This window comes from Panulirus ornatus, chromosome 8, assembly GCF_036320965.1.
Source record: "Panulirus ornatus isolate Po-2019 chromosome 8, ASM3632096v1, whole genome shotgun sequence".
NCBI lineage: Eukaryota > Metazoa > Arthropoda > Malacostraca > Decapoda > Palinuridae > Panulirus > Panulirus ornatus.
In genome coordinates this window covers 44,702,766-44,719,253 of record NC_092231.1, presented here as the reverse complement: position 1 = coordinate 44,719,253, position 16,488 = coordinate 44,702,766, and the positions used below count along the sequence as shown (strand labels likewise).

Below are 16,488 nucleotides of genomic sequence, written 5' to 3'. Positions count from 1 at the left end.
AGGGAAGTTGGTTGGTTTGGAGGGTTTCAGGACTGGTATCATGTTGGCAAGTTTCCAGACATCTGGGATTCCATTGTGTAAACAGTAGCTGAAGACATTTGTACGTGCTTGGTATGCAAATATGTCATAGTGCTTTATGTGAAATTTCGACATATCAGGGCTCTGCTTGCAAAGAGATTACACTGCATGTGAAAAATCACCTTTGGCAAGGCTGTATCTCTGGAAGTACAGTCTTGTCAAAGAACTTTTCACTCCAAAGGAGCCTAAATTTCCCTAGTACTGGAAGAAGCATAGCCTTAGGCTGCAAGAGCCTTTAGAAAGAGGTCCTGGGTAGCATCAGGACTCTTTCATAAAAATTAGTCCCAGCATAACAATGAATACAATATACACATACATAGAGAGACCTGGACTCCACCTGCCTGTGGTTACTTCTAAGTGGAATGCAGCCTCATAGATACAGTAGCCCCATACAAGGGTTCCTGGACTTCTATTATCGAACTGGTCTTTAAAGAACTCCTTTATGTGTTAAACTAACCTTCAATATTAATAAGTATATCTTTTGATGCTCCTGGAATGTAGCAGACATAATGGCCATTATCATTAAAGGACACAGACTCTATATGTACAGTTGAGACCATCAAGTTTGGTGGCTGTTCAGATGAGTGTTTTTGCCTTCCCGTGTAGTCTGGCCCAAACAATAGCTCCGAGCCATCCTTTAACCACACCACCTGTGGGAGTCAACATGACTATGAGTCACTGTTTAGTCACATCAATTGCATGAGGTAAATATAAGGGCATACTTTTGCCAAAACATCATCAAAGAAAAAAAGCAACCTTTTGCTGAAGCACCAAAGGACTTCATTACTTGACAATTCCAAGCCATTCTTCAACTACAAGAATGAGAAACAATTATTCTAAAATCAGTAAGGTTTACATCTAAAATGTCACTAGAAAGATATGTATATGCAAGTAATGAAAATAGAAATTAGGTATAAGATGATCTGACAATTATGAAAGGTATCTTAAGTAAAATGGAATAAAGAGTTACATATAAAACAGTTAACCAGCACTTTAATGTACACTTACTCTTCTATATTTGTTAATTATTCCTTAATCAAACTTTTTCTCCATAAGATCATTAAGAACTATGTTCTTTACATTTTCTAGAACAGTTATGCATTTATGAGATCCATTCATTATAGTTATTCTAAGTCATGGCATCACTTTGGTACCTTCTGTTTCAGTTCTGTGACTATATATATTCATTCTATTCTGCTTTGTTGCTGTCTCCCGCGTTAGCAAGGTAGCGCAAGGAAACAGACGAAAGAATGGGCCAACCCACCCACATACACATGTATATAAATACACGTCTACACACGAAAATATACATACCTATACACCTCAACGTATACATACATATACACACACAGACATATACATATATACACGTGTACATAATTCATACTGTCTGCCTTTATTCATTCCCATCGCCACCTCGCCACACATGAAATAACAACCCCCTCCCCCTCATGTGTGCGAGGAAGTGCTAGGAAAAGACAACAAAGGCCCCATTCGTTCACACTCAGTCTCTAGCTGTCATGTAATAATGCACGGAAACCACAGCTCCCTTTCCACATCCAGGCCCCACAGAACTTTCCATGGTTTACCCCAGATGCTTCACATGCCCTGGTTCAATCCATTGACAGCACGTCGACCCTGGTATACCACATCGTTCCAATTCTCCTTGCACGCCTTTCACCCTCCTGCATCTTCAGGCCCCGATCATTCAAAATCTTTTTCACTCCATCTTTCCACCTCCAATTTGGTCTCCCACTTCTCCTCCTTCCCTCCACCTCTGACACATATATCCTCTTTGTCAATCTTTCCTCACTCATTCTCTTCATGTGACGAGACCATTGGCAGATATAGGGTGTTTTGGTCGAGGTGGTGTGCAAAGTGAGAGGGTTAGGGAGAATGATTTGGTAAACAGAGAAGAGGAAGTAAAAGCTTTGCAGAAGATGAAAGCCAGCAAGGCAGCAGGTTTGGATGGTATTGCAGTGGAATGTATTAAAAAAGGGGTGACTATTGTTGACTGGTTGGTAAGGTTATTCAATGTATGTATGATTCATGGTGAGGTGCCTGAGGATTGGCGGAATACTTGCATAGTGCCATTGTACAAAGGCAAAGGGGATAAGAGTGAGTGCTCAAATTACAGAGGCATAAGTTTGTTGAGTATTCCTGGTAAATTATATGGAAGGGTATTGATTGAGAGGGTGAAGGCATGTACAGAGCATCATATTGGGGAAGAGCAGTGTGGTTTCAGAAGTGGTAGAGGATGTGTGGATCAGGTGTTTGCTTTGAAGAATGTATGTGAGAAATACTTAGAAAAGCAAATGGATTTGTATGTAGCATTTACGGATCTGGAGAAGGCATATGGTAGAGTAGATAGAGATGCTCTGTGGAAGGTACTAAGAATATATGGTGTGGGAGGCAAGTTGTTAGAAGCAGTGAAAAGTTTTCATCGAGGATGTAAGGCATGTGTACGTGAAGGAAGAGAGGAAAGTGATTGATTCTCAGTGAATGTAGGTATGCGGCAGGGGTGTGTGAAGTCTCCATGGTTGTTTAATTTGTTTATGGATGGGGTTGTTAGGGAGGTGAATGCAAGAGTTTTGGAAAGAGGGGCAAGTATGCAGTCTGTTGGGGATGAGAGAGCTTGGGAAGTGAGTCAGTTGTTGTTCGCTGATGATACAGCGCTGGTGGCTGATTCATGTGAGAAACTGCAGAAGCTGGTGACTAAGTTTGGTAAAGTGTGTGAAAGAAGAAAGTTAAGAGTAATTGTGAATAAGAGCAAGGTTTTTAGGTACAGTAGGGTTGAGGGTCAAGTCAATTGGGAGGTAAGTTTGAATGGAGAAAAACTGGAGGAAGTAAAGTGTTTTAGGTATCTGGGAGTGGATCTGGCAGTGGATAGATCCATGGAAGCGGAAGTGAATCATAGGGTGGGGGAGGGGGCGTAAATCCTGGGAGCCTTGAAGAATGTGTGGAAGTCAAGAACATTATCTCCGAAAGCAAAAATGGGTATGTTTGAAGGAATAGTGGTTCCAACAATGTTGTATGGTTGCGAGGCATGAGCTAAGGATAGAGTTGTGTGCAGGAGGGTGGATGTGCTGGAAATGAGATGTTTGAGGACAATATGTGGTGTGAGGTGGTTTGATCGATTAAGTAATGTAAGGGTAAGAGGGATGTGTGGAAATAAAAAGAGCGTGGTTGAGAGAGCAGAAGAGGGTGTTTTGAAATGGTTTGGGCACATGGAGAGAATGATTGAGGAAAGATTGACCAAGAGGATATATGTGTTGGAGGTGGAGGGAGCGAGGAGAAGTGGGAGACCAAATTGGAGGTGGAAAGATGGAGTGAAAAAGATTTTGAATGATTGAGGCCTGAACATGCAGGAGGGTGAAAGGCATGCAAGGAATAGAGTGAATTGGATCGATGTGGTATACTGGGGTCGACGTGCTGTCAATGGATTGAACCAGGGCATGTGAAGCATCTGGGGTAAACCATGGAAAGTTGTGTGGGGCCTGGATGTGGAAAGGGAGCTGTGGTTTCGGGCATTATTACATGACAGCTAGAGACTGAGTGTGAACGAATGGGGCCTTTGTTGTCTTTTCCTAGCACTACCTCACACACATGAGGGGGAGGGGTATGTTATTCCATGTGTGGCGAGGTGGCGATGGGAACAAATAAAGGCAGACAGTATGAATTATGTACATGTGTATATATGTATATGTCTGCGTGTGTATATATATGTGTACATTGAGATGTATAGGTATGTATATTTGCGTGTGTGGACGTGTATGTATATACATGTGTATGGGGGTGGGTTGGGCTATTTCTTTCGTCTGTTTCCTTGTGCTACTTCGCAAACGCGGGAGACAACGACAACGCAAAATAAAATAAATAAAATAAATACATCTAAATAGTATCCCTGGGGATAGGGGAGAAAGAATACTTCCCATGTATTCCCTGCGTGTCATAGAAGGCGAATAAAAGGGGAAGGAGTGGGGAGCTGGAAATATTCCCATCTTGTATATAATTTTCCAAAAGAAGGAATGAAGAGGTGGGTCATGTGAGGATATACCCTCTAAGGCTCACTCCTCTGTTCTTAACACTACCTTGCTAATGCGGGATAAGGCAAATATGTATGAAAAAAAATCCCTACATAGTATTCATCTTTTGTGATGTACATTATCATATCATTATTACACCGATCAGCTACTGCACTCACCTGGGAGTCAGATCCAGAAACAATACAGGTGAGTGATAAGGACTGGCCATATTCCACTGTGTCCCGGTCAGGTACAGCCATTAATGACACTACACGTGGTACTGTGAAGAGAAATAATAAAGGAGAAATTTGGTATTACTTTTCATAATTTCAAACTTATAAGGGAACTTCATGTGAAGTGTAACTTCATTAATACTGTTAACTGAATCTATAAATATCAAAATATAGAAAAACATACATGCTAATCCAGAGTCTAAATAAAATAATCACTATAGTACATGACTGGTAAGTGTTACTTATGAATTCATGTTCAGTTTTTCTGTGTGGCTTGTACCTCTTCCTGAATCTAAAGGAAAGCAGTCCATAGATAATCTTCCACCATTCACATATGCTGATCATAAAATAAAATGGTGAAATACCTGAACTCCAGTAATTTTGTTCTTTTCATTATATTTTGGATGCATGAGAACCTATCTATGCACACCATAACAACATGGAAAATGCATTAAACATCCTTAATCCACTGCATGTGGGACACAGATTTAAAGATAAGATGTCTTTATTGTCAAATTGCATACAGATACAATTTTATGCTAGATACAGCTTTTGTTATTTCTAGCATTATACTTTTAATCCTTTACGGATGGAGCCTTGAAAATCTAGGTAACTCCCCAACACAAGGTTATCAAAAAAGATTTACAAAAAGGCAGGAGGAAGAACATGATACTGTCAACAGTAAGGGTGAAGATGATCCTGGTCCCAGTGTGATAAGGGTAGGTGCACAGATGGATGCTGTCAATTTCATCCCAACACAATTTGTTTTTGATAGAGGTAACTGAAGTAAACAGGTGTTTAATTTGTCAGGATTTCTGAAGAGCTGGACTATTCCTTAAGAGTATTTTGATAAAGATTTGATGGATATGCTAGTGACTGAAACAAATCAATATTATGGTTTTGTGAAGGGAACACACCCAATATTTCCTCATCTCCAAGCATCCCCAGCTGAGGTGTCATGTCTGTGACAAAACTACTTAAAGGCAAAGATGAGTACCAAAAAACACACTACATCCTTCGCTTAATGCATGATCACTATATGCGATTTTCCTATTCTGAGGAACCTACTTCTACCAGTCCCTCTTTTCCCGCAGTCAAAATTCACTGCTATGTAGGTCTGTGTAGTAGAAAGTCTGCCAAAACTTCAGTGAGGGCTGGTGGGTTGGGTAAGTGTGGGTCCTTGGTAGAGTGTGCCAAGTTCCTGCCAGCAGGTCATTCTCACACTGTTGCACACATCCCTTTCTCCACTGTATGTCATTGGTTCGATTATGTGATTTCTCTTTGGGCAAGGTTTTTATAGAACATAAACCCTGCATAAACTGTGGGATTGGTGTAAATGTGCACTAAAATATGAGGTTCCTCAGTTTTGAAGCACACCATATGAAAAGCATTTACTGAAAATTGGGAAAAGTTTAAAGTGTATATATGTAAACATATATGGGAGGGTACTGATTGAGAGGGTGAAGGCATGTACAGAGCATCAGATTGGGGAAGAGCAGTGTGGTTTCAGAAGTGGTAGAGGATGTGTGGATCAGGTGTTTGCTTTGAAGAATGTATGTGAGAAATACTTAGAAAAGCAAATGGATTTGTATGTAGCATTTATGGATCTGGAGAAGGAATATGATAGAGTTGATAGAGATGTTCTGTGGAAGATTTTAAGAATATATGGTGTGGGAGGCAAGTTGTTAGAAGCAGTGAAAAGTTTTTATCGAGGATGTAAGGCATGTGCACGTGTAGGAAGAGAGGAAAGTGATTGGTTCTCAGTGAATGTAGGTTTGCGGCAGGGGTGTGTGATGTCTCCATGGTTGTTTAATTTGTTTATGGATGGGGTTGTTAGAAAGGTGAATGCAAGAGTTTTGGAAAGAGGGGCAAGTATGCAGTCTGTTGGGGATGAGAGAGCTTGGGAAGTGAGTCAGTTGTTGTTCGCTGATGATACAGCGCCGGTGGCTGATTCATGTGAGAAACAGCAGAAGCTGGTGACTGAGTTTGGTAAAGTGTGTGAAAGAAGAAAGTTAAGAGTAAATGTGAATAAGAGCAAGGTTATTAGGTACAGTAGGGTTGAGGGTCAAGTCAATTGGGAGGTAAGTTTGAATGGAGAAAAACTGGAGGAAGTGAAGTGTTTTAGATATCTGGGAGTGGATCTGGCAGCGGATGGAACCATGGAAGTGGAAGTCAATCATAGGGTGGGGGAGGGGGCGAAAATTCTGGGAGCATTGAAGAATGTTTGGAAGTCGAGAACATTATCTCGGAAAGCAAAAATGGGTATGTTTGAAGGAATAGTGGTTCCAACAATGTTGTATGGTTGCGAGGCGTGGGCTATGGATAGAGTTGTGCGCAGGAGGGTGGATGTGCTGGAAATGAGATGTTTGAGGACAATATGTGGTGTGAGGTGGTTTGATCGAGTAAGTAATGTAGGGGTAAGAGAGATGTGTGGAAATAAAAAGAGTGTGGTTGAGAGAGCGGAAGACAGTGTTTTGAAATGGTTTGGTCACATGGAGAGAATGAGTGAGGAAAGATTGACCAAGAGGATATATGTGTTGGAGGTGGAGGGAACAAGGAGAAGTGGGAGACCAAATTGGAGGTGGAAAGATGGAGTGAAAAAGATTTTGAGTGATCGGGGCCTGAACATGCAGGAGGGTGAAAAGCGTGCAAGGAATAGAGTGAAGTGGAACGATGTGGTATACCGGGGTCGACGTGCTGTCAATGGATTGAACCAGGGCATGTGAAGTGTCTGGGGTAAACCATGGAAAGTTGTGTGGGGCCTGGATGTGCTAAGGGAGCTGTGGTTTCAATGCATTACTACATGACAGCTAGAGACTGAGTGTGAACAAATGGGGCCTTTGGTGTCTTTTCCTAGCGCTACCTTGCACACATGAGGGGGGAGGGGGTTGTTATTCCATGTGTGGCGGGGTGGCGATGGGAACAAATAAAGGCAGACAGTATGAATTATGTACATGTGTATATATGTATATGTCTGTGTGTGTGTATATATATGTGTACATTGAGATGTATAGGTATGTATATTTGCGTGTGTGGACGTGTATGTATATACATGTGTATGTGGGCGGGTTGGGCCATTCTTTCGTCTGTTTCCTTGCTCTACCTTGCTAATGCGGGAGACAGCGACAAAGCAAAATAAATAAATAAATAAGGTATGTATATTTGCGTGTGTGGACGTGTATGTACATACATGTGTATGGGGGTGGGTTGGGCCATTTCTTTCGTCTGTTTCCTTGCACTACCTCACAAATGTGGGAGACAACGACAAAGGAAAATAAATAAAATAAATAAATAAATATATATATATATATATATATATATATATATATATATATATATATATATATATATATATATATATATATATATATATATATATATATATATATCTTATTTTGTAATGAAATATATATATATATATATATATATATATATATATATATATATATATATATTTATATATATATATATATATATATATTTATTTATTTTGCATTGTCGCTGTCTCCCGTGTTAGCGAGGTAGCGCAAGGAAACAGACGAAAGAATGGCCCAACCAACCCACATACACATGTATATACATACACGTATATATATATACATACTAATTATTCCCTCAACTGCCACATTACTCACCTTTGCATTCAAATCACCCATCACTATAAGCCGGTGTCGTGCATCAAAACTACTAACACACTCACTCAGCTGCTCCCAAAACACTTGCCTCTCATGATCTTTCTTCTCATGCCCAGGTGCATATACACCAATAATCAACCATCTCTCTCCATCCACTTTCAGTTTTACCCATATCAATCTTGGGTTTACTTTCTTACACTCTATCACATACTCCCACCACTCCTGTTTCAGGAGTAGTGCTACTCCTTCCCTTGCTCTTGTCCTCTCACCAACCCCTGATTTTACTCCCAAAACATCCCCAACCACTCTTCCCCTTTACCCTTGATCTTCGTTTCACTCAGAGCCAAAACATCAAGGTTTCTTTCCTCAAACATACTACCTATCTCTCGTTTTTTCTCTTCTTGTTTACATCCACACACATTTAGACATCCCAATATGAGCCTTCAAGGAGGATGAGCACTCTCCACGTGACTCCTTCTTGTTTCTCCTTTTAGGAAGTTAGTATACAAGGAGGGGAGGGTTTCTAGCCCCCCACTCCCTTCCCTTTTAGTCGCCCTCTACGACACGTGAGGAATGCATGGGAAGTATTCATTCTCCCCTATCCCCAGGGATTTTCTCCCCTACCCCCAGGGATAGGGGTGTTCAGTGTTGTAAATGGAAATGGAGAAGAGCTTGTAGATTTATGTGCTGAAAAAGGACTGGTGATTGGGAATACCTGGTTCAAAAAGAGAAATATACATAAGTATATGTATGTAAGCAAGAGAGATGGCCAGAGAGCATTATTGGATTACGTGTTAATTGATAGGCGCACGAAAGAGAGACTTTTGGATGTTAATGTGCTGAGAAGTGCAATTGGAGGGATGTCTGACCATTATCTTGAGGAGGGAAAGGTGAAGATTTGCAGAGGTTTTCAGAAAAGAAGAAAGAATGTTGGGGTGAAGAGAGTGGTGAGAGTAAGTGAGCATGGGAAGGAGACTTGTACGAGGAAGTACCAGGAGAGACTGAGTGCAGAATGGAAAAAGGTGAAAGCAAAGGATGTAAGGGGAGTGGGGGAAGACTGGGATGTATCTAGGGAAGTAGTGATGGCTTGTGCAAAAGATGTTTGTAGATTGAGAAGTGTGGGAGGTGGGCAGATTAGCAAGGGTAATGAGTGGTGGGATGAAGAAGTAAGATTATTAGTGAAAGAGAAGAGAGAGGCTTTTGGACAAGTTTTGCAGGGAAATATTGCAAATGACTGGGAGATGTATAAAAGAAAGAGGCAGGAGGTCAAGAGCAAGGTGCAGGAAATGAAAAAGAGGGCAAATGAGAGTTGGGGTGAGAGAGTATCTTTAAATTCTAGGGAGAATAAAAAGATGTTTTGGAAGGAGGTAAAAAAGTGCATAAGACAAGAGAACAAATGGGAACATTGGTGAAGGGGGCTAATGGGGAGGTGATAACAAGTAGTGGCAATGTCAGAAGGAGATGGAGTGAGTATTTTCAAGGTCTGTTGAATGCGTTAGATGATAGAGTAGCAGATATAGGGTGTTTTGGATGAGGTGGTGTGCAAAGTGAGAGGGTTAGGGAGAATGATTTGGTAAAAAGAGAAGAGGTAGTAAAAGCTTTGCAGAAGATGAAAGCTGGCAAAGCAGCAGGTTTGGATGGTTTGCAATGGAATTTATTAAAAAAGGGGGTAACTGTATTGTTGACTAGTTGGTAAGGATATTCAAAGTATGTATGACTCATGGTGCGGTGCCTGAGAATTGGCAGAATGCATGCATAGTGCCATCGTACAAAGGCAAAGGGGATAAAGGTGAGTGCTCAAATTACAGAGGTATAAGTTTGTTGAGTATTCCTGGGAAATTATATGGGAGGGTATTGACTGAGAGGGTGAAGGCATGTACATAGCATCAGACCAGGGAAGAGCAGTGTGGTTTCAGAAGTGGTAGAAGATGTGTGGATCAGGCGTTTGTTTTGAAGAATGTATGTGAGAAATACTTAGAAAAGCAAATGGATTTGTATATAGCATTTATGGATCTGGAGAAGGCATATGACAGAGTTGATAAAGATGCTCTGTGGAAGGTGTTAAGCACATATGGGGTGGGAGGCAAGTTGTTAGAAGCAGTGAAAGTTTTTATCGAGGATGTAAGGCACGTGTGCAAGTGGGAAGAGAGGAAAGTGACTGGTTCTCAGTGAATGTCAGTTTGCGGCAGGGTTGCATGATGTGTCCATGGTTGTTTAACTTGTTTATGGATGGGGTTGTTAGGGGGTGAATGCAAGAATTTTGGAGAGAGGGGCAAGTATGCAGTCTGTTGTGGGTGAGAGAGCTTGGGAAGCGAGTCAGTTGTTGTTTGCTGATGATACAGCGCTGGTGGCTAATTTGGGTGAGAAACTGCAAAAACTGGTGACTCAGTTTGGGAAAGTGTATGAAAGAAGAAAGCTGAGAGTAAATGTGAAAAAGAGTAAGGTTATTAGGTACAGTAGGGTTGAAGGACAAGTCAATTGGGAGGTAAATTTGAATGGAGAAAAACTGGAGGAAGTGAAATGTTTTAGATATCTGGAAATGGATTTGGCAGTGGATGGAACCACAGAAGCAGATGTGAGTCACAGGGTGGGGAGGGGGCAAAAGTTCTGGGAGCGTTGAAAAATGTGTGGAAGTCAAGAACATTATCTCGGAAAGCAAAAATGGGTATGTTTGAAGGAATAGTGGTTCCAACAATGTTATATGGTTGCGAGGCATGGGCTATAGGAGTTGTGTAAAGGAGGGTGGATGTACTGGAAATGAGATGTTTGAGGGCAATATGTGGTGTGAGGTGGTTTGATTGAGTAAGTAATGAAAGGGTAAGAGAGATGTGTGGTAATAAAAAGAATTTGGTTGAGAGAGCAGAAGAGGGTGTTTTGAAATGGTTTGGTCACATGGAGAGAATGAGTGAGGAAAGATTGACAAAAAGGATATACATGTCAGAGGTGGAGGGAACTAGAAGAAGTGGGAGACCAAATTGGAGGTGGAAAGATGGAGTGAAAAAGATTTTTGGCAATCAGGGCCTGAACATCCAGGAGGGTGAAAGGTGTGCAAGGAATAGAGTGAATTGGAACAATGTGGTATACTAGGGTAGACGTGCTGTCAATGGAATGAACCATGGCATGTGAAGCATCTGGGGTAAACCATGGAAAGTTCTGTGGGGCCTGGATGTGGAAAGGGAGCTGTGGTTTCGGTGCATTATACATGCCAGCTAGAGACTGAGTGTGAGTGAATGTGGCCTGTGTTGATGCCAACACTGTGAACATAAAGCAACTACAGTAGCCTTAAAAAAGTGTGTAGGATGTCCACGGATTAACTGTGTAAATGTCTCTGCCCATCCATTTTGCCACCATCTGTGACCATCATTGAAGTAAATCTGATTAAAATTTGTTTTTCACTGTACTGTGGTTGTTTATGGATATTTTATAATGCTGGTAATGGAAACATGTAATATGGGCCTTACCACAAGCTGAGTGGAATGTCAACAACTGCCCTGTGGTGTAGCAGTCAGCGCTCCTGACTGTCACGCATTCACGGGCCACCCAGGGTCGAGCACATAGGTTCAAATCCTGGTTACTGCAGTCGGTCCCTAGTTAACCCAGCTATTTGGTTGATAAAATGGGTACCTGGCTCAGGCTAGGTCTGTGGGTCCTGGATGTGGATAGGAAGCTGTGGTCTTGGTGCATTACGCATGACAGCTAGAGACTGAGTGTGAACGAATGTGGCCTTTTTGTCTGTTTTCCTGGCATTACCTCGCTGAAGCAAGGGGTAGCAATGCTATTTTCTGTGGGTTGGGGTAGTGCTAGGAATGGATAAAAGCAAGCAAGTATGAATAAGTACATGTGTATAAATGTTTACTTCTGTGTATGTATATGTGTATATGTTGATATGTATACATATATGTATGTGCGTGTATAGGCTTTTATGTATGTACATGTGTTTATTCCTATGAGTCCACAGGGAAATGAAACACAATAAGTTCCCAAGTGCACTTTCATGTAATAATCACATCATCAGGGGAGACACAAGAAAGAAATAAAACAGTCAGTTGATATACAACGAAGAGACGTAGCTAGGACAAAATTTGGTAAACAAGTGACTACCCAAATGTAGGTCGGGTGCATTCGAGTCTGGCAAAAAGCATATCATAAACTTATCATGTGGACAAGAAGGGGAACTGTTCATGAAGTTTGCCAACAATAAAGCTATTCAATTTGTATAGGTCTTCCTTTCCAATATATGTGCATATGAGTGGATGGACCATTCTTCATCTGTTTCCTAGTGCTACCTTGTTGATGTGGGAAACAACAATTAAGTACGATAAATAAATAAATACTACTTTTTATCATCTTTTACTAATATACTTAATCACTGTTTCCTGTGTCAGCAAGGTAGCACCAGGAAACAGACAAAGAATGGCCCATCAACTCATATACACATACATGCACATAAACACCCATACATGCACATATACAAACATATACACATATACAAACATATACACATATACATACACATACATAAACATATATACATGTACATATGTACATATACTTGCTTGCCTTCATCCATTCCTAGTGCCACCCTGTCCCACGGGAAACAGCATCGCCACCCCCTGCGTCAGCAAGGTAGCACCAGGAAAACGGACAAAAAAGGCCACATTCATTCACTCTTAGTCTCTAGCTGTCATGTGTAATGCAACAAAACCACAGCTCCCTATCCACATCCAGACCCTAGAGATCTTTCTGTGGTTTACCCCAGAAATTTCACATGCCTTGGTTCAGTCCACTGAGAGCACGTCAACCCCTGTATACCATATTGTTCCAATTCACTCTATTCCTTGCACGCCTCCCACCCTCCTGTATGTTCAGGCCCTAATTGCTCAAAATCTATTTCACTCCATCCTTTCACCTCCAATTTGGTCTCTCACTTCTCCTTGTTTTCTCCACCTCTGACACACACATTCTCTATGTCAACCTTTCCCCCCTCATTCTCTCCATATGTCCAAACCATTTCAACACACACTCTTCTGCATTAATGGGGTGGTCTTGATTAGAGCCTCAGCTGCCCATGCCATTTCAGCTAACATGAAAAAAAATTATGCTGCTACTCCACACTGAGTCTGTCATTACCTCCACTGGATATTGACAGTATTTTGTCTTCATTTAGTATCTTATTTGTTTTAATATTTGCTAAGGTGTATTTAATGTTTTGTAAAGATCATCTTTGCCAAAATTCACTCATTTTTGTTTTCTACAGCCACTCTCTGGAAAAGTCTGAGGAACCTGGTTCTGTATGGAATGGGTTAAGGAGATAATGCAAAGAAAGACATGAATTTAGTTCTTTTCTGGTTAAAAGTTAGCAGCATTACCTGCCACCCACCTCGTACAGTAACTTGCATGCTGCGCTCATCAGGAGGGTCTGTCTCAATTCGACAGGTGAAGTTTGTGTGCTTCCTAATGGTACCAACAGAGAGGGTTGCAATAAGTTGTTCTTCTACGGCTTCATTTCCATGTTCTTGCAAATGCCTGTTATGAGTACTCTCATTTGTTCTTTCCAATCTCTGAGTGTAAAGACGGTCTGTAGTTGGAATCTCTAAACCGTCCCTGAACCATGTTACCTGATTTATGATAAGGATGGATAAATTTTGTCAATACACTAAGAGACGTTATGCTCAAATACAGGACATTAATATGGAACAACACAAAAGAAGACAAAAAAATGGCTCATGCACCTTAGATGTTGCAAACTTTACTTTTTCTTTCAAACTGTTCGCCATTTCCCGCATTAGCGAGGTAGCGTTAAGAACAGAGGACTGGGCCTTTGAGGGAATACCCTCACCTGGCCCAATTCTCTGTTCCTTCTTTTGGAAAATTAAAAAAAAAAAAACGAGAGGGGAGGATTTCCAGCCCCCCGCTCCCTCCCCTTTTAGTCGCCTTTTACGACACGCAGGGAATACGTGGGAAGTATTCTTTGTCCCCTATCCCCAGGGAAAAAACTTTACATGTTACCATAAATCTCTGTTTCTCATTCAATCCCTTCCTAATACACTTTTGCATATTCTCCATCCAATATGCTACTTACTGATTCGTTTAAAGTAGTTTATAACATGAAAAGGAAAAATATTAAGCTCAGACATGGCTTATGAGACAAAATAGGGCTACAGAGACCCATCCAACCACATTCTGTCTACAAATCTTTTTAATTAACCTCATTCTGTCCTCACCTTGACTGGCCATGGTGGAGTTATAGTGCAAGTGAATGTAGCTGGATCTCCATATTTAACTTCTGACGGACCATCAGCCTGTTTGATCACCTGACGCTCTGATGATGTCCCTGGCTCTACCAAGGATAGCAACAAATCAGTTTGTTATATGAAAAATACATAAATGAATTCATAAGGTAAGGCAGGTTTTGACATATGATGTATAAGAGATTTTACAAAGGTTCAGACAGCTTAATCATTATATCAAATTCTGCACAAACCACTGGGATTGTGAAAATATTGTGAGGTAATGTAGCTAGCTAATGTTAGCAGCAAGATTTATCAAGCAATACAATCAAAACTGTTACAGGACTCTCCTTTAATAGGCCCTAACAATATATAAAACTTTCAAATATAACACTTTGGCTCATTTGTGATCCTAGCATTTACATATACATTCATCTTTGACCACTCCAACAGGTAGTACTTGGTAGGAAGCCTCCAACAAGGAAAATATATTACCAGTCCTGCCTACCAACATCTCGGAAGGGTTTGTGACAGCTGTGTAATCGAGTAAGTGCTTCAGAGGTTGTCAAGATGCACTCCTTTGACCCAGGTAGCTGTCTTTTCTTTCTGCCTCACCCACATGTGGGCTGCTGGCAGTCTGTCCACAAACAGTCTTTCCTTGTCACACAGAACACTTGATAACACTTAACTCACACAACTCCAACTTTTTTACTCTAGATTTTTCTTGTGGTGAGCATGATGGGCTAGTCCTGCCTTTAGGCAAAACGGTTGAGCAGTAAGTAGAAGTAGGTGGGAACATTAGACAGGAGCATTAGGTAGAAACATTAAGTAAAAAGGGTAGGTAGGAACATTATGTGGAAAAATTAAGTAGAAGTAATAGGTTGGATCATTAGGTAGATACATTAGGTAAAAATAACCTGTAGGATAACTAGATGGGAACCTCTGAAAATGCTGCACTAGAATTGCCCTCTGCCAGTGGCATGTTAAGGGTGAGGCTTTAAAGGCAAAAAATGGTCCTAGAGTGCACCAATAATGGATATTCTTTTGACTTGGCCACCTCCTTGAGGTAGTTCCTAAAAGGATACAGGTGTCAGAAATAAAATATAGGTACTGTAGATATGCAGAGAGATTTAACCACTCCAGGCTACACAATAAAATCACTTCTGGAACCATGCCAACGTAACACCAATCTTAAAACCACAGCATCATACCTAACCACTTAACTACCACACTTAACATCCCACTCACACAACATATCCTAGAAGGTTTCAACTAACCACAACCACATTCCTGCACAATATGGCCATATACATCAATAAAGAATATGAAGCTGTCCCCTAACATATCCTCGCACAAAAGACACTTGACACAACTTTCCAAAACAATGATAAAAAGTGGTTGGTCAAATTCATACCTGCCAGTCATGGCAAATCACTCACAATGGCTTCACTTATGAAACCATAAACTCTACAATGGAGTACCCAAAAATCAGTTCTTTATCCAACCCTTTTCAATCTCTTCCCATGTGACCTCTCAATACATGAGCTAAATGCCTTCAAAACACTAACTGGCACCATAACTACAAACAATTTATCTGTTCCTCCCTACACTTGCCTCATCTGCCTGGTCTTCCAACTTATCAAAGCTAATGAAAAATAAGATGGAAGAATGGCCCAACCCACCCACATACATGTGTATATACATAAACGCCCACACACGCACATATACATACCTATACATTTCAACGTATACAGACATATACATATATACACATGTACATATTCATACATGCTGCCTTCATCCATTCCTGCTGCCACCCTGCCATTGATTGAGAGGTTGAAGGCATGTACAGACATCAGACTGGGGAAGAGCAGTTTGGTTTCAGAAGTGGTAGAGAATGTGTGGATCGGGTGTTTGCTTTGAAGAATGTATGTGAAAAATACTTAGAAAAACAGATGGATTTGTATGTGAGTCAGTTGCTGTTCGCTGATGATACAGCGCTGGTGGCTGATTCATGTGAGAAACTGCAGAAGCTGGTGACTGAGTTTGGTAAAGTGTGTGAAAGAAGAAAGTTCAGAGTAAATGTGAATAAGAGCAAGGTTATTAGGTACAGTAGGGTTGAGGGTCAAGTCAATTGGGAGGTGAGTTTGAATGGAGAAAAACTGGAGGAAGTGAAGTGTTTTAGATATCTGGGAGTGGATCTGGCAGCGGATGGAACCATGGAAGCGGAAGTCAATCATAGGGTGGGGGAGGGGGCGAAAATTCTGGGAGCCTTGAAGAATGTGTG

At 41.0% G+C, this 16,488-nt stretch overlaps 1 protein-coding gene across 1 annotated transcript in view; it reads right to left on the bottom strand.

The window, feature by feature from the left end:
• The window catches only part of LOC139749926 (uncharacterized), a 342,839-nt gene that overhangs the window by 300,924 nt on the left and 25,427 nt on the right, over positions 1–16,488 (bottom strand). Inside the window, exons 5-8 of the mRNA XM_071664343.1 lie at positions 14,196–14,311; positions 13,352–13,589; positions 4,283–4,383; positions 536–728 (exon numbers count right to left, since the gene is read on the bottom strand). Coding sequence (XP_071520444.1) covers positions 536–728; positions 4,283–4,383; positions 13,352–13,589; positions 14,196–14,311 — 648 coding nt within the window. The remainder of the gene's footprint in view (positions 1–535; positions 729–4,282; positions 4,384–13,351; positions 13,590–14,195; positions 14,312–16,488) is intronic.